Genomic DNA, 21,573 nt, shown 5'->3' on the forward strand with positions numbered 1-21,573 from the left:
GCATTCAATGGAACACTAATTCTGTTCAATGTACCACTTAGTCACCCATAGCCAAAGCTTTCGTTCCACATTCGGCTCAGCAGCGTTGAACACCCCCCCCCCCCCCCCCTTTTTTTTTAAGGGGGGATGCCATGCATGGGCAAAGGAAATGGTGGCTATGAGCGTCAAAAAGAGGCATCGCAGGCTGTTGTGAAAAACAAGGCATCAAAGAATCATTGATCAGGGTTAGGGAAGCGAAAGAAGTGCAAACAAGCATAGGATTGGACAGCATAAAACTAAAAGCAGTGGCCCTAGCACGGTTACTGTTGCGCGGAAATGATTATGCACTAATGCATCAAAACTTTTTCCACGCATCGGGATCGCCACACATTTCAGAAGCTCTGTACCTAAAGTAATATCAACTTATCTGTTGCATTTATCCCTTGTTTACAAGTTACATGAATAGGGTGAGACTGCAATATTTCTGATATATATATATATATGGTTTGTAGGGTTTTACATCCCAAAGCAACTTAGGCTATAAGAGACGGCATTAATGGAGGACTACGGAAACTTCGACCATCTCGGGCTCTCCAACGTGCACCGACATTGCACAGCGCACGGGCACCTTGCTTTTCACCTCCATTGAAAAGCAGTCGTTGAGGCCGGGATTCGATGGTTTGCTGTTGATGGTAGCACTGTATGATTTGCTGTGAACATTATAACTATGAACGCTGAGAGTGATGATGAGGCTGCGTGCGGCAAATAAAATGCTTTAGCGACTCGCGCTTTTGGCAACCCAGTACTTCTATAACAAAAGTAAGTTCAGCTCGAAAGTGACGTTTTGGTTATATATACAACAGCTGGCCAGAGAATCCCGATTCACATATAATTAAATTTGCTTTTAGCACTCCAAAACATTTGCTCAAAAGTTTTACTCGCATAATTATCGCACCCCCCAACTTCGCATCACGTTTCTGCGAAAAAAAATGCGAGCATGATGCGAGTAGATACGGTACATTTTCAACAAAATAGATATACTGTAATATGGCATCCCTGACATTATATTTCGTTGCACTTTACAGAAACATTTTTGTTTATGAACACAGGGTAAGATGTATTATAACGTCACAATAACCTGTGTTTTGTTCATACAAACTCTTTTCCCAAGAAACCCCCTGATTCTAGTTTAAACACTGCAAGAATGCAACAGCCTATATCAACAGGCAAATATGAAACAAACATTAAGAATAATTTCAGGAAAGCAACCTACGGGACTCCCTTTGTAGTGATGAGGAAAACCTCCTTCACACCATACTTGTCAAAAAGATGCTTGACATCCTCCTGCAGGAAAAGAAGGATGTGCACATATGCAAAGTGACACCAGTTGCTCATTAGCACATGTAGTAAGAAAAAAAAAAAGAAAGCAGATAGTTTCTTTATGCACTCAATTTACCAACACCACTGATAGTGGCACTCAGAAAAAAACTAATTAAGGCCATGCATCATGCAAGTTAAGTGCATCTATTGGACAACTCCAACCCTTAAACGGAATCACACAAGGAAAACGAGTAGCCTAAAGTACACAGGGTGGTTTTTTATCAATATATTAAAAGAGAATCAACAGAAATTTTTTTTTTTTTCTGGCAAATGAAAGCTCCTTTTCCAAATAAACAGCTGTCAGATTGTAGCACTGAGAAACGCAGCAAAACAGACCAGTTCGATATAAGCAGTTGAACCCCTTTTTAAGAGACATGCACTGGGGAACAGTTTTTGTCTCTTATATAAGAGGTTTCTCATAAGCAGGGTACCACGTTTACATTTTCTAACCAGACCTTCTTTCAGCGCAGGCATCCTATGGCTAAAATACATAAAAAGGAAGGGTACACCAAGTCACAAAAGTGTTGTTATAGCTTTCATTTGCATATTGCATTTCCTTGGTGGACCACAACACTAACCACACCTCGTAACTTTCTTACGTTTATTTACTGCTGAAATATCATATTGCCGCGTACAAGTCAACGTTGATTTTTTTAAATGTCCTTCCAAAGTTGGGGGGTTATAATCGGAGTCAACCTATATGCAGGGTCAAAAGTAATTTCAACCGAGTCGCGGATAATATCACACCCCGTGCACTCGCAATTCCATAATAGTTGTCAGACACGGTGCGAACATGGATCTCTTTAAAGAAAATTTGAATTTAATTAAGATATACACCAAAGGTTGGTTTTAATATGATAGCAACTTGTTATCGACAAACAGCGGTGTATGTGGTTTGTGCTGCTGCTTGACGGATGCCTTGCAAGATGCCGCCACAACCTCTTCAACAGTACAGCGGCGCAGCTTTTAAGCGGCAAGTCATCCTCTACATCTAGTCGGAAAACAACGTCGCAGCGGGGCGGAAGTTCGACGTCTTAGAAAAGTGAAAGAGAGGCTGGAGAAAACAAAGAAGCAAGCTTTTCAATGGTGCCTAGGCCTGGGAATTCTCACAACTACGTTTTAACCACGACTAGTTGGTATGCGGTTACGTATCAATGAGGTTTTACTGTAATAGAGAACAGAAAGTGACGAAAAGAAAACTGAGGAGACAGAACACTAAATTGTGAGGCATACCATTTTTTTTTTTTTTTTTTAGGTAGCCTCACCATAATATATGTCTCCAGCCCCATCAGTACCCTTTTTGTTGCTGCAGCTGACTTATACAGCACTAGTTCCGACATTGCAGCCACTTCCTCAAAAGCACAAGCTAGCCCAACTTCCTCTTTTAATCACTCACCTACCCAAGATTCCCACACATGGTACCAATAGTTAGCTTCCATAATACGAGTTCCCTACTAGTTAAAGCTCAGCTACTTTGGTCATCTGATGAGACGAGAGGAGTCGCTGGAGAAAGATTTGATGTTGGGAAAGGTTGAGGGTCGCCGGAGAAAGGGTAGGCAGCGAACGCGATGGTTAGATGGCATTCTCGAGGCATTGCAGATGAAGCTATGTGATGTTAAGAAGATAGTGAGAGACCGGAAAGCGTGGCGTGACATGGTCCATAGGGTCACGAAGAGTCGGACACGACTGAACGCCTGAACTGAACTGAACTGAACTACTTGCGATACAAGTGCATACCTTTGTTATTTGCTGCGGAAGGTTTGCCACAAAAAGCTTGTTCACATTGCTGAAGCCCTTAGCAGCAAGCACATCTGTAAAAATCAAAAAGAGAACCAGACTTATTCTAAACAGAGCACTGTGCTTAAAATATGATTACCTCCACTGCCATTTTTATATCACTTCATGAGATTAAGCTCCAAGTGTGCAGTCTGTTAATTCAGTTTTGTACAACCCTTCTGCTTAGAAGATACCAGAAACACTTTAGTCTGTTCTTTGCACCTCTCAATTTCCCACCTCCATTTTGACTTTTGTAACATCAGAATGGCTTCCATTGCACTACCCAGAGATACGGCACCCTGTGGATTTCTCGACATAGGGTACATCTGCATCACTGCCAAATGGCTGCAGCCACTCCCTGTGCTGTGCCAGACCTGCCCTCCAGCATCCAATAGCAAAGAGAGGCTCAAACGCAAAATTTGTCAATCAAAAAGAGGATATTGCAAGCTCCTTTAGCAGCACAAAATTGCCAAAATGCAACTAGGCTACTAAATCACTCCCGGCTAAATTGTATCTCAACAGGAAAGAGCAAGCTAGCTGAGTTTCTACATGGCACAAAATGTAATGAAAAAGGAAAGACTATTTTAACACACTGCTCGATAGTGCAATGACTTGAAGTACACTGTGCACTGAACACAAGCAGCTTAACTTTCGGACAAGTTTTTCTGGCTACAGGGGTGGAGCTTTCATCATGGTGTCAATACGCCACGTAGTTTTGGCTGGCCTCAGGTACGATTTTGGTTTCACTTCCACCTTTACTTGAAATAATGGCTTCCGAGCCTCCAACGTTGCAGAAATGTCTTTCTTTACACTACTTAAGGTCTATGTGAACGTTTATTCATGGTTAATAAATATCGCATGCTACGTACGTTGCTGAAACAAGTGCATTGTGAAAGCAAACAGAAACCGACGGGTAGACGCAGCATCAGCAGCTGACATACACTTCGGGAGGTTCCTGGCAGATGGCGCAGCCATCTCATTTGCACTGTGTCGTGTACTGATTTTAAAATGCACTACACTCACATTGTACTGGCCTCTATTGTAGTGCAATATTGATATAACAACATAACAATTCTGTAAAAATATAATATCCCAGAGCACAATCCGCGTAATTTATGAAGGGACTATATTCTGCTGTGCAGCGAGCTGATGCGTTTTGGCTCTGTAGCTCTGGCTGCATAGCCACAAAAACTTGTCAGGGAGGGACCCTAAACATATACACAGCAGCTGAAACAGAAAACACGAAATGCAACCAGCCACAGCTACTCTAGCTTTGGTCTGATTTGGCTTTGATTGGCCGCTTAGCTGCTGGTGCTAGTGCAGCCGCTGGCGAGTCCCTGGGCAAGTTTTCAGATAATTCAGATAAGTTTGAAACCTTATCAAGTGAATCTAGCCATTGATCAAGTTGCCATTGATGGTGACGCTGGCAATGATTACCATGCAGCTGCAGATTCTGCAAGAACCCTTCTTGCACAAGCAAAGGCAACTTATCTGGATATATAAGGCTGTGGTCGTACAAATGGACAGTTCAGAAAAAAAAAATTCTGAATCCTCTCAGGTGAATTGGGAGGGTTGGCAGGTGCATTTTTCAGACAGACTATGAGAAATAGACAAAAGTTATCTGTCAGAGTGTTAACAGCTATAACATATGACCTCTCTGCAGCAAGGTGAGGCCTGTGAAAAGGAGCAGCAAGGATGGCAAGCTCTGAGATAACAAATAAGCCTAGATGATGCAACAAACTATGGATGCCACCAGATAAGATGATTAGCGGGGTCAAGAGAAAGACAACACGAGTGCTGAATTTCCAACTGCAAGTGGATGTGCGATAGACAAAACTCGCATAAATGAAAACCCCTCATAAATGAAACAACTTCAAAAAACAGGTAACTAGTTTCCTAGATTATCCGCATCATGCTCGACAACCGGAACTGCATTTTGCATGCAACACTGATAAACAAAGCCAAAACTAACATACACTGCATTGACATCGGCACAACCTTTGTCGATGTTGATCATCTAGAAGCCAAACCAACCTCTTGCACACTTTTTTGTTTGTTTTGACACTATTTTGCACTTGTGTTCATTGCTTTTCACGTGCGTGCAGCATGCGACTGTGAAAAAAACGTTCCTGTAATGCATTATCTTTATAACTAAAATGAAAGTCCACCAATGCTTGAAAGTGTGGTAAAGAATTGAACGCCATCTTAAAATGGCACCGGATCCCGAAATGTACATTTTCGAGGATTCTGATCGGGAGAAGACTTAGACAGCATTTAACAGCGGCGAATTCGACCCCAACAGAAAAAGAATGAGTCAGGCTGACCATGAGCAGCTCAAGAAGGTACTTTTCCCATGGGTTAAGCATGCCCGAAGCTCAAATATTTCAATAAGCTAGCCTGTTATGGAGAAGGTGAGTGAGATCGGACTCTAAATGGGAATCGAAAATTTTAAATTCAGTGATGGTTGGTTAAGCTGTTTTAAAAAGCACCACCACGTTTTCCGCACCACAGCAGGTGAAAGTGCTGCTGTAGACAAGGATGTTTGCATGGACTGGCACGAGCAGAAGCTCCAAGACACACTTGCGAATTATGATACTAGAGACATTTTCAACATGGATGAAGTTGAACTCTCTTATAAACTTCTCTGAGCTTCAAGGTGAGAGGTGCACAGGAAGAAAACACAGCAAAGATAGTATCACTGTCCTGGCTGGAACCAACATACACGAGTCAAAACTAAAGCATCTCGTTACTGGAAAAGCGAAGAAACCTCGAGCTTTTCAGCGACTCAAAGAACTGCCAGTAGTTTACCCACGAATACCACGGCGTGGATGACACAGGGCATTTTTTGAAACATGGCTGGTGCAGAGGGATGGAGAGTTCACAAGGAAAGCCAGGAAGGAAAGGCAGGAAGGTTGTGCTTATTGCAGACAATTGCCTAGCGCACGGTGAAGTGCGAGGCCTCAACTCCGTTCAGCTTGTGGGATTACGCGGCGTCTGCAGGCACAGCCTGTGCTGTCCCTGCGACACATGCGAACCCTCTTCCGTGAGGCGCGGCAGTACTTTGTCTCTACCCGGCTGCCCAGTGCGCTCTGTGCTGGCCCTCTCATTGGGCACCATGAACGTGACGTAGGCACGGGGTTGCGTCCTGGAGGCCGGGGTTGCGGGGCGCGGGGGAGTTCGGATGCGGAGGCGACGAGCGTGGGTCACGGGTAACGGGGGCCAGCCGCAACGACAAGGTATGTGAGCGACCATTTCCGCTGTTCCAAAGGCCTGTGCCGACGGACATTCACGGGCCTTGTCGGGCTGGTTCCTTCCCTCGTATCTGCCGTGTGGCCTCCGCTGCTGAACGGCCCGGCGACTGGGTTTTTCCCGCCGCACCAGTCCGCATTCTCCAACCGTTGTCGGGGCGCGCTGCCGCAGTGGTCCGTTACGAGGAGGTGGACGCCTGGGAAGAGTTACTTAGGGGTGTATTACCGTACAGTGTTTTTGTACCGTAGCCCTCGGCGATTAAATGTCCGTGTCGTGAGTGTCGCTGATTCCCTCGGTGTGAGAGTGCCCTAGCGCGGTGAGAGCAGACCGGACCCCTTTCAGCTCGGTGCTCGAACCCTGCGGTGGGTCTCCTTCTCCGCACGGCGTCGGTATACGCAGAGACCCACTTTTGGGCTGCATGCGAACGCCGGACGCGGAGGGATCTAATTAGACGCCCACAAGCTGGAGTTCCCCCGTGCGAACACGACAGCCATACTCCACCCCAAGATCAGGGCATCATTCGCAACCTAAAGGTGTTTTCCCGTCGCCACGTCCTCAAAAAGATGGTGCTCTGTATGGACAGAGGCAAAGAGTACAGCATACATGAGATGAAGTTGCCGCAACTGCCATCCAATGATGCTTCCATCATTCCATCATGCTGACTTCGACATGGAAGCGGTGGCCATAGATCAAGAAGAAACTAATGACATCGCAGAACTGCAAGCTGTTTTCAGATTTCTGGCTCCTGGGTGAGACACTGGCACGTTAACTATGCAGGATTATGAGATTATTGATGATGATGATGCCATTACCTGCAGTGAGGACACAATTTGAAGAGGAAGTGAAGAGGAGATCAGCCATGACAACAACCAGGGTTGCCCAGCGTCAAAGAACGAAGCAAGCCAGGCAGTGAAGGGGCTCCAGCGGTACTTTTAACAAGAGGGGTGCTTACAGTACACACGCAGCCTAAGCCGATTGAAGCACACTTGGTGAAGAAGCGCCACTACATCCTGAAGCAAACCCTAAACGAAACTGTCGACAAATGAACTATTTTTCCTTGTCCCCATCGAATTTCGTTTAAAGAGGTCCACTGTATGTCTGAATGCCTCGTGTCATTTTCAAATGCCTTCACCAGCATTTAAGAGAGGTTGTACCAAAACTGCACGTTAATGGTCTTTTTTAAAAATGGGAGGCTCCCATTTTTGCTTTGTTAGTATACAAAGAGCGCTATCGTGACCAAAGCACGCCCACATTAAACACGAGCATTTCACTTTCATGTAGAATGTCAGCATGACAAAAATCATCCAAGCTTGGCACATAATTCTGCATGTGTTAAAATTTGCTGAGTTTTGTACTCCTGTAATATTACAGTGGCCACAGGATTGGAGGAGGTCAGTTTACATCCCCATTCCAAAGAAAGGCAGTGCCAAAGATTGTTCCAACTACCGCACGATCGCGCTTATTTCGCATGCTAGCAAGGTGATGTTGAAAATCCTCCAAGGTAGGCTGCAGCAGTATGTGGATCGGGAGCTTCCGGACGTGCAAGCTGGGTTTCGCAAGGGCAGAGGAACTAGAGACAAGTTGCCAACCTTCACTGGATCATGGAAAAAGCAAGAGAGTTCCAGAAACCCATCTACTTCTGCTTTATTGATTATGCGAAAGCGTTTGACTGCGTAGATCACAGCAGATTGTGGCAAGCTCTCCAAGAGATGGGAGTTCCAATTTACCTCATCTGTCTCCTCAGGAACCTGTATGAAGGGCAAGAGGCCACAGTCAGAACTGGGCATGGTCTTACTGATTGGTTTCCGATTGAGAAAGGAGTGAGGCAAGGCTGCATACTGTCGCCCTGCCTATTTAACCTATATGCAGAGTGCATCATGAGGAAGGCCGGTCTGGACGAGTCTTCAGCTGGAGTGAAGATTGCTGGAAAACGTATCAACAACCTTAGATATGCGGATGATACCACTTTAATGGCAGAAAGTGAAGCGGAACTCAAGAGACTTCTGATGCGCGTACAAGAAGAGAGTGAGAAGTTTGGGCTTAGACTGAACATTAAAAAGACAAAGATCATGGCGTCTTGCCCTATCAAGTCCTGGAGCATCAAGGGACAAGAAGTGGAAGCTGTGACAGATTTTCTCTTCTTGGGCTCCAAGATTACCTCGGAAGGAGACTGCAGCCATGAAATTAGGAGACGCCTGCTTCTGGGAAAGAGAGCAATGGTTAGCCTTGACCGCCTAGTAAAGAGCAGAGACATTAGTCTGCCAACAAAGATCCGTATAACTCGTGCTATGGTCTTTCCAGTTGTGATGTATGGATGCGAGAGTTGGACTGTGAAAAAGGCTGACCGCCGAAGAATTGACGCGTTTGAATTGTGGTGCTGGCGAAGACTCTTGAGAGTTCCTTGGACTGCCAGAAGATCAAATAAGTCAATATTGTCGACCATAAACCCTGACTGCTCATTGGAGGGTCAAATTCTAAAGTTAAAGCTGAGCTACTTTGGTCATCTGATGAGAAGAGAGGAGTCGCTGGAGAAAGATTTGATGTTGGGAAAGGTTGAGGGTCGCCGGAGAAGGGGTAGGCAGCGAACGCGATGGTTAGATGGCATCCTCGAGGCACTGCAGATGAAGTTATGTGATGTTAGGAAGATAGTGAGAGACCGGAAAGCGTGGCGTGACATGGTCAATAGGGTCACGAAGAGTCGGACACGACTGAACGACTGAACTGAACTGAATATTACATGTTAAGCTCATGCATGGTGTGGCAATGAGTAGTGTCGGGCAATTAAAAAACTTTCTTACATTAATATATACAGGGCGTCCAAAAATTAGACTTTACTGATTTTTAAACAAAAAGCAAAATGCCAAAGGCTAATGCCGTTTTTGTACATTGGTAATGCGGCCAGGCGGACACAAATTGGGGTATTGTCCCCATAAACTCAGTAATTAACTAAAACTAAAAATTAACTTTTTATTTGCTGAAGTTAGCGTACATATTTATGTTGATAACTTGGATGCAAATGCTTTTTAGGGCTATTCCATTTTGTAGAATTGTAGAAACGCGCCCGTGTCCCAAGATGCGCACGTCTAAAATTTCGTACCAGTTCCTCTAATTACGCATGCGAGACTGCGGCTCTCTGCGTGAAGCACCTCCCACGTGTGACGCAGCTGTTGCGTATGGCACTCTGCCTTGCAAGGGTGTGTAGCGAGCGGCGACGTGGATCATGAATGTGGAATCAGTTCTAACCGTGAAAAGGGATTTCACATCTGCTTGTCTATGTGGCTTGCACTAGCACTGCTATCGGGAATAAAAACGGCATATCATGGCCCATTTTATCTCATCCATGTTTACACGGCGGCACCAAACCTAGTTGCTAAGTTACAAAGTTATTGCTCGCTCTAGTCCGCTAGCACAGTGATTCATCGCTTTCGCGCGCCAAAAAATAAACGCTGGCCGAGAACAAAAAGTGATCCGCGTCACCGCTCGCTACACACTCTTGCAAGGCAGTATATGCAATAGCTGCGTCATACGTAGGAGGTGCTTCACGCCGAGAGCCGCCGTCTCGCATGTGTAATTAGACGAACTGGGACGAAATTTTAGACGTGCACATCTCAGGACACAGGCGCGTTACTAAAATTCTACAAAATGGAATAGCCCTAAAAAGCATTTGCCTCCAAGTTCTCAATATAAATATGTATACTAACTTTAGCCAATAAGAAGTTAATCATTGAAGTTTAGTTAATTACTGAGTTTACGGGGACAATTAATACCCCAATTTGTGTCTGCCTGGCTGCATTACCAATGTACAAAAACGGCTTTAGCGTACGGCATTTTGCTTTTTTTTTTAATGATCAGTAAAGTCTGATTTTGAATACGCTGTGTGTGTGTGTGTGTGTATTATATATATATATATATATATATATATATATATATATATATATATATATATATATATATATATATATATAGTATAAAAATGTACTCGATAGTGCAGTAAGTAATGGATGGCCACACTCTATAAGAAACACCAGGCCCCCTTACAACGGTAGAAAAGATCCCATACATGGTACTGCCAGAGTGCCCTTCATATAAACAAACATTCGCAGGACTATAATATTCAACCAAAATCAAGTTGTCACTGGAGTACCTGCTTTCGGATGCTGGCTTTTAGGCTTGGGACCATCCGACTTGCGAACTGCCAAGTTATGCTGATTCCCCACAGATGCGCCGTTCAAGTCCTGAACAGCACGCTCGACACTGGCAGCATTTTCCAGCCCTACAAAACACACACTGGAGAAAGAGAAAAGCAGAAAAACAAGTAGGTGCTCATCAATGTGGGTAGGAAAATGGACAGTGGCTATATCACACAGGTGTACTATCAATGTCAAGTGAAGTGAGGAAAATAAAGTTGAAAAGCAACCAGAAGACAGCAAATGTGTGAGGCTAAATACTATCACAGGCAGTTTAGACCATCACACCATCAGGAATGTCGTTGTCAAAGAATAATGGGTTCTGTCTACTGTTTATCTCTAGCAGCGAATACTCTTTCTGTGTTTTTGTTTCAGACATCCTGCTCACATTTAACTTGACACCAATGGAACATGGAAAACAAAGGCTACGATGTGTAACATGTTTTCTAAATAAGTTTTTCTGGGCCCAATTTATCATCTCTGTTGATTAATTTGAAAACTAAATTAATTCAAACATTTTCAAGGTTCTGATGGCATCGAAATTAATAAGGCTTTGCTGTTGTAAAACGGTCTGCTAGATCCCGTTACTGTATTGGTCCCAATATAAACAGGGGAAAGGGATGGTGGGAAGTAAGGCACACACCTATTTGCAATCCCAGAGGCATGTTGCAAGTCCATAAGGCATGCATGAATTGGCAACAATGGCAAATGGCAGGTGAGCTAGCTATCATTCTGCATTTTCTCATAAAGTTTATAAATTTCCCCCATCCAGCCATTGCCAATTATGAAGTTATGGTAGAAGTACTGACCACATAATACCCTCTTGAATTTGGTGGTTCAGCAACAGCAAAAACGAACAAAGAATTAGGTCACAAGCAGTTTCACCACAAACACGGGGAACATAAAGTGTCAGAGAGACCAAAAAAAAAAAAAAATAATAATGTGGCACTTCTGGACCCATCCACTAGCTGTGGTTGCAACGGTTCCAAGGAGCATTGAGCGTAATGGCTGAAAATAATTAATACCCCCCCCCCCCCCCCACACACACACACGGACAGATGGACACAGGAAAAAGTATGCCAAGAATGGCAAGTATGCAAGCACAAATGCCTTCAAAACAAAGAAGGTGAAATGTTTTCTTCATACCGACTCTCAAAAGTACAAAAAAAAAAAAAAAAAAAAAGAAATTACAAAATGAAGCTTCTATTCAGCGGTCTTTTTCCTCCTCTTATGAGGAAAACAAAAACCTAGGTATTGTAACCTTGCAATGCCCATCCAGCCCAACTTGTGTGATATAAGACAATACAAATACCTTTCAGCTTCATTAGCAGAAACTTTATAAGGTACCACAGAAGGTTCATTTCAAAACCCATCTATAAAAGCAGGGTTAAGGTGCAAAATCCTGCTGAAAGACCACTTCTTCCAAAGCCAGGCCTCAAAGCAAAACTAAAATCTTCAACAGGTCTACCGCTACATCAAACTCAAATGAAGAGACTGATTTTCATTAAACGATCATATTTGCCCATGTTTATATGAGTGCACTTCCTTTCTTCTTGCAGCTGGGGCTCCATAGCTAAAAAACCATTTAACACAAGCAGTGTCCCTTCCCCACACTCAGTCATCACAACAACAAAGCTCTGACAACTTACGGCTTTGGCCCTTTTGCTTTGAGAGAAATGCTGACTATGCCATACTTTTCAAAGATATTCCTAATTTCATCCTAAAAAAGAAAGCAAAGCGATAATAAATTCAATGCAAGAACAGGCATGCGATACAACCTATGGTAATCTGTATTACGAGAGAAAAATGAAAGTCAGAAAGGCAAGTTCATTTTTAGTAGCATTTAAAAGGCACCTCTAAACAGACATGCCGTCACTCCATGTAAAAACAACAGAATTCTAACTTTAGCACGTTCTGATAAAGAGAAGGCAAAGAGTTTCCATGAGCAATCATTTTCACTTGCCATTATTATGACAACGATTAAGATGCTTAAGTGCAATAACTGCAGGGTAGCACAAGATAAAGCTTATAAATAAAACTAGTCATAAAATCATTCGTAGCAAACAAAAAAGGCACATACTTCATTGCTGAGCAGTTCACTACAGTGCCCATGAAAATTAAGCTGCAAGTTGCACTACACAGCTATAAACCATGCTGTACTCCTTGCCGAAATTAAGCAAATTTTCTCAGAAGTGAGTAGGCAGCTATACTAAGTGGATCAAACATGTCTAAAGCACTTCAGCACTGCTGCGCAGCAAACGAAGCAGAAGTGTGAAGTAGATACTATTTATTTGCACTTATAATATCTGCGTTCGAGCGCAACCAAACATATATTAAAACGACACAGGCACAATTGCCTAACCTAAAACAGTAGCTATGGCAAGATCTCATGTCATTAACTAATTGCTCAAGTTGCCATATTTGGAAAGAATGAACATGGCATTCCAGTGGCTAAACGAGGAGATAAATGCAAAAGAAAGTAGAAGCAAAACTATCAGGAGCCAAATGAACGCACCTACAACTGATGATGACAGGCAGACAGCCTGAGCAGGACCTTTTTCCACGCGCTCCGATGTTTGCATTTCTTTGACATCGATAATACATCATCAACATAGACTATTGCATCCATCTTTATTTAGCATGCCCTAGAAGCGCTGAAAACATCCACCGAAGTAAACTTACCTCTGTAACACCTGCCTTCAAATTTCCCACAAAAACTTCGTTTTGCAGAGAAACACTGGGACCTGCAAACATTTCGTAGTTTTCAATACACTCTGGCCAAAGCAAAGCTATTCAATTAAATGGTTGAAAACAATTCTTCATCCCAACCTCCAGCAGCAAAAGATTACTCTTTCAAGGGCTTAAAACTGTTCATGACTGCAGTCACTGTACTGCCGTCAAAGTTGCTCCTCCTTCCTCTAAATGCTTAGTAAGGTTTACTTTTTGTTATCAGTTTATTTTTACCACTGCATTCTCACCCAGCTGTTTCAAGAATAAATAAAAATACCTGCTTTTGGGTTTTTCTTACTTGCCACATTACCACTGCATTACTGATGTATATCTAGATGTCATATACACTCATGTAAAGGCCAATCCCTGGAAAATGTCAACTCATAACTGAAAGAATAAATAAACAAATAAAAATCAGAAGACAGCATGGTATGCCTTACAGTCAAAAGCATCATGGGCCCACTGCAGTGAAGCACTCCAGATTAACTTCAATTATCCGGGGGTCCTTTAATGTGCTCCGACACTTCACAGCACATTAAACTCTAAGATGTACGAATGTTGGCTAAACTAATGTTTCAGAACAACAAACTTTCAAAATTCCCTGGCAGTTCTCGTATGCATCCTATACAAAAATGTTTCAGTTAGTCGAATTTTAGAAAAGCGAATAATTTCAGTTCAATGAACTTGATCAGTGGACTCTGGCTTAGTTTTGCTATAAGTTTACACTCTGTAAGGCTGGTGTAGTAAGCTAAAATTAGGAATTAGCAATGAGGGCTGCTGCCGCAGCAGCAGTGCCACGCTCTCCGCGCTATCGCAAAACGTTTCACTGCTTCTATAACCTTGAATAATTCTGGTTTAATGTGAATACTTTCAATGTGGTTTCCCTAACAATCAATTGTTAATCTGGTTTTCGTTCTGCATTGTCCTTTTGAGTCTCCCTGAGAAAACTGCATATAACAAAAACCTGGATGTAATGAAAAATTTGGCCATTTTAAAATTTCTTTATAACCAGGTTTAGCTGTATATCTGGGGACGACTGTTTACTTTTTGTATTTCTGCAAATGTTTTTCTGTTATTTCAAAAGCATTCTTAGTTACAGCTTTAGACGTTGCAAAGAACATTAATCGAGCTAAAACTGTTACGTTGAATTGTACCTTGAAAATATTTTTGCTAAGAATGAAAAATTATATCAAGGACACACTTCAAGCAATATCAAAAATTTTCAGGCTTAGAAAGCTCTTGAGTTAGTTTCAAACATTTAGGACCCAGTTTCTAAACTATGAAATCATTTTGTACATGACAATTTTTTAAACAATTTTATATAAGATATTGCCGCAAACTATTCAAAAATTTTGTTGCTTTTGAACAGCCGCCGGAATGCGGCCTTGTCCCTGTTGTTATGGCGCACGGACTAATTTTGTGCTCTTTGTTCATGCTCGGTATCGTGAAACTCTCCTTTATTGCTTTCTGTGCAAGATCAGGCTGGAATGGTCGCAGGCAAACACAAGTGTTTCCGTAATGTTCTGGAGTTTTTCCGCATCTCTTGGCTGGTTTATCTAGAAGTTTCTGTGGTGGCTTTACATTGAAGCACTGCCAATTACAATGGGCATTTTGTAGTTTGACTTCCGTCGAGCACTTTTATTGTTATTGCTGTCGACGAATTGCTTAGTTATTTAGCGGGTGCAAATCAGCCTAAAAAAAAAAGAGTTGATTTGAGTGCAACTAAGCCTGTCTGCTACTTGGTGCCCACGGCATTTTCGCCACCATGTGACAACATTACCTTGCCAATATAATTTTTAACCTCAACTTTTTCTTTATGGTTGGCAATTTGTTCTGCAATATTATTTTCAGTCAAATAAATGCCTTCAGAAAGCAAATTCTTTCGTCCCTGTTCATATATTCTATGCTTTTTTTTTACACCTCCCACATTTCACAGAAAAAAATTCTAAAATGCTTTTCTACCATAAGGAAAGAGCTAATTTTAACACGCTCCATTCATGCCTCTGGTTAATTTGCACTGACGTTTGAATTGATGTTTTAATCCCCGATTACAAGCCAATTAAAAGGGTGTCCTTCTATCGAACTGCACATATTTCTAACTAAGTTTTGGTCCTTTTCATGAATTATTGACAGCCTACTATATATTACTGCGATCAACATTTTTTTTTTTTTTTTCACCAAGACTGACAAAAACATAAATAGAATTAGCCCCAAGAAAAAATTTTCCATACCGTCATGTGGCACCTCATGGGCTTCACGACGACTTGAAACACGTGCCAGTGGTGGTGGACCATCACTTGCCCCGGTCCCATTTGCCGTCCACTGTGGCAAACGAGGCCCATTGACAGCTGCCAGCAGGCCTCTACCCTTGGACGGCATCAGGGGAAGTGAAGTGCCGCCAGCTAAGCGGGCATCTGCAGCCCGACCAAGTGGCGGGGGACCTTCGAGGTTCGCTGATGGGGAGGGCTTTTCAGAGAGATTGTGGCTTGGCGCATGTGACGTGGCGCTGTCTGATGAAGCTCCAGACTTGCCACCCTCGGAAGAACAGTCTTTTCTCCTGTTGGACTGGTTGGCCGATGAAATGTGGCTCGACCCAGATGGGGGATTGTCCCAAGACTCATCAGAGTCCTTTCTGTTTTGTGTATTCCTGTTGGGCTGGCCAACTACGGTACTGTGGTTCGGCCCAGATGGTGGGTCATCCCAGGACTCATCAGAGTCCATTCTGTTTTGCGTGCTCCTGTTGGGTTGGCTGACTAAGGCACCATGGTTTGCTCCGGATGGTGGGTTGTCCCAAGACTCGCCCATACTGCCACCCTCTGCAGAACGCTCGTCTCTGTTTGGTGCGTTCCTGGATTGACTTGGTGGCCCTGGTGTGTTAGAGATAAGGTAAAAGAAACTACACTGAGAATTGTCGCCTACAGGAAGAATAGCATATCAAATATTTTTTCTTAATTCCATACCTCTATTGGTCTTCTGATGTCCTTCGGCAATGCACACAAGAGAAGCAAGTTTTCAGTAGTCACATTACAGAACAGAAGTAACAAGCTCATCCAGTGAAATATCAAGATGGCATTACACATATGGTTCCCTAGTGTTAACAACAGCAACATCTTTACATGACTCTATGATGGGGCCTCAATGTGATGCCAAATAACTGCCCACCAGCAACTTTCTAGTTAACTCCAAACCAACGTACGACAACCTTGTGCTGCATTGGTACACCACTAATTACTCTACATTAATTACAAAACATTAACATGGGCACTTTGCTAGGTATGAGAAAGAAATAACAAATACAATGTTAGGCGCACTTTTTTGATATAACAAATATTAGCGATGTTATAGCAGTCTCACTGTTCCAAATGTGGGTACCCTACTGTCTGATAAAGAGCAAAACTGAAAAACTATAAACTGCTACAACATTGCTAATATTGTTATATCAAAAAAGTGCTCATAACATTGTATTCGTTATGCCTTCTCGTACCTAGCAAAGTGTCCATGTTAATTTTTTGTACTGCGGTTATTACTTTATTGTTTCCGCAAATTATGGACTACTAATCTTATCTTTTGAACTAATTGGTCCATTGGAAAAATAGTTACATATTTGAAATCAGTGCAAGAAAATGAATCAGAATATTAGGTTTTATCAAATTTGGTCAAAAACCAGCAAAGTAGATTTAAGAGCCATTGTTCCCCCATAAGTATCATTATCACTCTGCGGCGCCACTTCATGGCTCCGAAGAGCCACTGTTTCATTGATTTGCAGCGAAATTGGGATCAGGCATTGCCACATAGCATCCCACATGTCTTTATTTAACCAGACCAGTGCAGGCCACCGCATCGAATATCTAGCCGAATTTACATAGGGAACTAAAGAACAGCAAAAATCCTTTGGATTATTCACCATTAACCAAGTTCAAATTATTCAGGTTTTACCATATGTGCAAGTCACAGATGGTGGGCTTGCAAAGCAAAGAAGTCGAGCACACGGAAATATGGAAATTTTTTCATGCAGACTGCTTTTTATGCAAAGTGCCATCCCCCATGCCAAAACGTTGGAGAACAAGATGGTTCTGATGAATGCCTGTCTACATCCTTAAGCTTTAGCAATAAGTCTGTGGTGCAATATGCTGGCAGACAAAACAAGGCCTTTCTTGAAGCGTGCCTCGCATCGTGTGAACCGTGATGGCCAGGGCAAACAAAGAAGCTTCCAATCCAGTATTCAGATATGTGTATCTTCTCCTGTGTTTGTGTTTGTTTGCGCCACATATCTGAATACGATGATGCACCAACTAGCCCCTCAAGCCGTTATTTTGAGATACCTTTCCAATCCAGCTTCAGTGGTATCGTTTCCGAATACTGACTAACATTCTGCCTAAACACCCAACTATTCGGCACCCTCCTCTAAACACCTCTATACTGTCACAAAACTCACACAAGACTTCTCCAAAAAATGCGGGCATCGAAAACGTGGTATCATTGGTATCATGGTATCAGCTGACTTCATGCTTCCATCTAGATGCAAAAGGCAACACGAGTGCCAGAAATACTTACTGAAAATGCAAGAGAGACAATGCTGCCCACTTCAGCAAAAAAACAAAAACAAAAGCAGGGAGCCGCTGTGGATGAGATTCAATGACATCACAGGTCTGAGATAAGACCAAAGTGATAAGACTGTAACTTAGACTTCAAAAGGGCAAACTTTCACTCACCACTTTTCTGCCCCGAGAACTGTACACTGATCTTCCTTCCCTTCAACTGGTGGTTGTTCAGCTCGCTGACAGCAGCGGCAACTGCCTGCTGGTCTCGCAGCGTCAGGAAGGCAAACCTGTACGGGAAAAATTGCTTCGTGAAACAAGTGCAAAAAATGGACGTTGTTATGGTGAAGCTACTAAAAACAAGATGGAACTAATGCAACACTGCCAAATTCTAATGGCCAGAATACAGCAGGAAGAAGTTGTTCCAAACAGCGTCAAGTCCAGGAAATTGAGATAAGACAACAAATGCAACAAACTTACGGTTTTTTGTTGTCTGGCTTTTTGAGCACTACCTTTTCAGGCCCAAACTTCTCAAAGAGTCGAAGAATGTCATCCTGTAAGATCATCAAGATATGTTACGCTGTGCCCACCAGCCCTTAAAGTGAAAGCTCAAATTGTTAATCAGCAATGCTTTTGACGAATTATGCAGAATATATTTTATGCTCAAGTTGTGTAAAAAGAAATATAATATATATATATTATTACTATTTATGTACCATGGCCTATGGCCCAAACAAACATTAGAATTACATAGCCATAGCAACATTGATACCAGGAACATTGCAAAGGAAGTATGAGTAACTATAGTGAGGATTAAAAGAGCAAGAAAAAAGTCTCTGCTTGTGTCACTTTCGTAGTATGGAAGTATGAGAATACTTTCTAGACTGACCTCCTGAATTTGGTCCGGCAAGTTTGCTAAAAAAGCTTCTTTCTGTTTGTCCTTAGTTTCAGCACCGCCATCCTTAATACCTAAAAAAAAAAAAAGAAAAGAAAATTAATAAATATCATCACATTACAGAGCATGAAGCACGGACGAAAAAAAGTGATGACTGAGACACTTGCAAGTAAGGAAGCAGGCTCTAGCATGTTGGAGCAGCTCAGAGAGCAATAATAAAACCATTCTAGAGCAATAATAATAGAATTGAACATTAGCTAGTTGGTCACACATCTCTTGGAAGAAGGCAGCAGAGCAGGTAAAACTTTTTGTTACCTGCTTCTTATGTTTTGTTTTGTTACCTGCTCTGCTGTCTTCTTCCAAGATATTCTAGAGCAGCTCTGGAGCAATAAAAGAGAGTTTTGGAGCCTTAGAATGATGTTTTGGAGCATGTTTCTAGGGTAAAATGCTTTTAATAATTGCAATTTTCTCTTCCTGTTATATAAAAAACTACTATTTGATTCCGTTTTGGTTTGGATTGGTTTGGTTTATCCAACATCCAAATTTTTACTTCCTACTCACATACATTTCACCAGACAATACAAACAGCCAAAACATGTACAGAAACTTAAGTACAACAGACCTGAGCGACAATTTGGAACAGACTCAGCCAACGAAATGCTTGCTCATACACTTCATAAATGAACATAAAATCTGAGTAAACGGTTTTGGCTATTTTTACTTGATTCAAGCATAGCTTTAATGCACTCAAGTAACACCGGTAGTTTGGAGTTCACACGAATGAGTAGCACGTTCTGGCTATCTTGTGCATATTGTCACGATTCAAGCCCAAAGGAGCCGTGAAAGTACACGTAGGCGAGAACCCGAGAATCAAGTCGGCTTCCAGCATTGATATCAGAGCTCAGCCCCCAACGCGCCTCTCAAGACAACAGCTGCTTCGTTGTCGTCATCCCTAAGCACGGTGGCTGCGTGATGCTAGGCACGTGGCATTATTCCCCTCCGCGAAAAGAAAACATCACCTCGATGACAAGGTGAGAAGAAAAAAAAATTAAGGGTGAGGTAAACTGTACCATAAGTGAAGTCCTCACTAGCGGGAAACGTCAAGGTTGCAAAACGGAACGTTGACAAAGCACTCAGTCACGTGTAAAGTACGGCTTTAAGCGCACCACGTGCACAATTTCAGGTCGCTGCTGTCAAAGACTGACGATCACACTACCATCAGGACCAACTTCGTAGTTGATGCTGTTTAGGTGGCGCAGGACTTTACACGGTCCAAAATACCAATGTAGGAGTTTTTCGCACAAGCCTCTGTGGTGCACGGGGGTCCACACCTGCACTTGGTCCCCTGGTTCGAACTGCCCAGTACCTCCACCCAGCACCTTTACCAGTATCATGACTCAAGCCCCAAGGAGCCGTGAAAGTATGCATTAACGAGAACCCGAGAATCAGGTCGGCTTCCAGCACTGGAGTTCAGCTCCCAGCGCGCCTCTCGAGCCAACGGCTGCTTCGTCATCATTGTCCCCAAGCGTGGCGGCCACGCGGTGCTAGGCACGTGGCAATAGATTTACTCGATTTGGCTGAACTAGCTGCACTAGCTCATTGAGTGCAGCACCTTCGTAATCGTTTTTCCAGTGCAGCGCGTGACTCCTGCACCTTGCTATTCCTTTTGCAAAAGTGCAGGTCTAGTTCAGCGAGAGTTCCCCCGAAACTCTGAACTGGCCAGTTGCCAAGTGCAGCGAGTGCAGCAAGCGTGCAACACCAGCAGCGCTAGTGTCACGCTGCACTTGAACTAAACCTGAACTATTTGAACTAGCGCTGCACGCTCTCAGCACCCCCTTGGAACCTGCCAGAACTGGTGCAGAAAGTGCAGAAAAAGTGAAAGTTTCACTACGCTATGTAAAGCCAAAGATTGTGCATGCACCGTTGCCATGACAACCGGTTGCACCAAACCACATTGTGCGCCATGCGCCGCCACTCCTGTGTTGCCACGCATGAAGCCATTGCCAATTGCGCACCTCACTGCGCGTGCACCGTGTTCTTTATGCAGCGGGAAAAAGCCGTAGCACGTGTGCTCGCTTGTCAGATGCGCAATGAATGAAGATGCGGATTGCAAGCATACCGATGTGTAAATAAAGAGGTTTGCCACGTATAACCATGAGCAGTGAATCTTTTGCTTACACACTAGGCCGTCCAGGAAGATACCCCGAGCTACAGTGGCTAGAATACTGAAGTGTGATTACCGCCAAGCGGCGCCTATGGGGAGCGTTGCAGCCGTTTGGTGATGCCTCCGCTAGATGGCGCGCCCACACGCTTACACGTCAGGTCAGCACATGAAATGCGTGCTTGAACCCTTGATTGCGCGCGTAATTGCATTGTTTTTTGGTGCAAATTCTGCTAGACATTGTATGATGAGTCAGCGACAAAGTCATTGTTTTGTACCTCGTTACAAAAGCGGGTACAGATAGTACTAAGAAGAGTTGTTTTGTGTGCCGAAATTATTGAAAAGCGCAACGCTGCCGTTTGCGAGCTTCTTTAAAAAAAAAAATAAATAAAAAAATAACATCACCTTTGGCACGTTATTTACGACGCAACTGCAAATGTTAATTGATAGAACGATCGAGGGCGGTCGCTCTGAATGTGCGTTCCGGACCATTTTTCTGATCGTGCCAATTGCAACACATGTGTCAAAACCCGTTTCAAGAAAAATAATCATAAGGTGACGCTGTGCCCATATTACGCCTGCACGGACATAAGAGCGACGACGTATAACGATCAAGGGGCTACGGCCACTTATGTGAGGAGTCTGATATCACGCAACGGCCAGTTCTGAGCATAGACT

At 43.2% G+C, this 21,573-nt stretch overlaps 1 protein-coding gene across 1 annotated transcript in view; it reads right to left on the reverse strand.

Annotated features, from left to right (window-relative positions):
* The window catches only part of LOC146198871 (uncharacterized), a 56,264-nt gene that overhangs the window by 18,037 nt on the left and 16,654 nt on the right, over positions 1-21,573 (reverse strand). The window contains exons 5-13 of the mRNA XM_084594338.1: positions 18,729-18,808; positions 18,320-18,393; positions 18,014-18,129; positions 15,533-16,168; positions 13,254-13,315; positions 12,221-12,291; positions 10,529-10,671; positions 3,097-3,170; positions 1,253-1,323 (exon numbers count right to left, since the gene is read on the reverse strand). Of these exons, the coding sequence (XP_084450464.1) occupies positions 1,253-1,323; positions 3,097-3,170; positions 10,529-10,671; positions 12,221-12,291; positions 13,254-13,315; positions 15,533-16,168; positions 18,014-18,129; positions 18,320-18,393; positions 18,729-18,808 (1,327 nt within the window). The remainder of the gene's footprint in view (positions 1-1,252; positions 1,324-3,096; positions 3,171-10,528; positions 10,672-12,220; positions 12,292-13,253; positions 13,316-15,532; positions 16,169-18,013; positions 18,130-18,319; positions 18,394-18,728; positions 18,809-21,573) is intronic.

This window comes from Amblyomma maculatum, chromosome 2 (assembly GCF_055883805.1).
Source record: "Amblyomma maculatum isolate TAMU_Amacu chromosome 2, ASM5588380v1, whole genome shotgun sequence".
In the NCBI taxonomy this organism is placed as follows: domain Eukaryota; kingdom Metazoa; phylum Arthropoda; class Arachnida; order Ixodida; family Ixodidae; genus Amblyomma; species Amblyomma maculatum.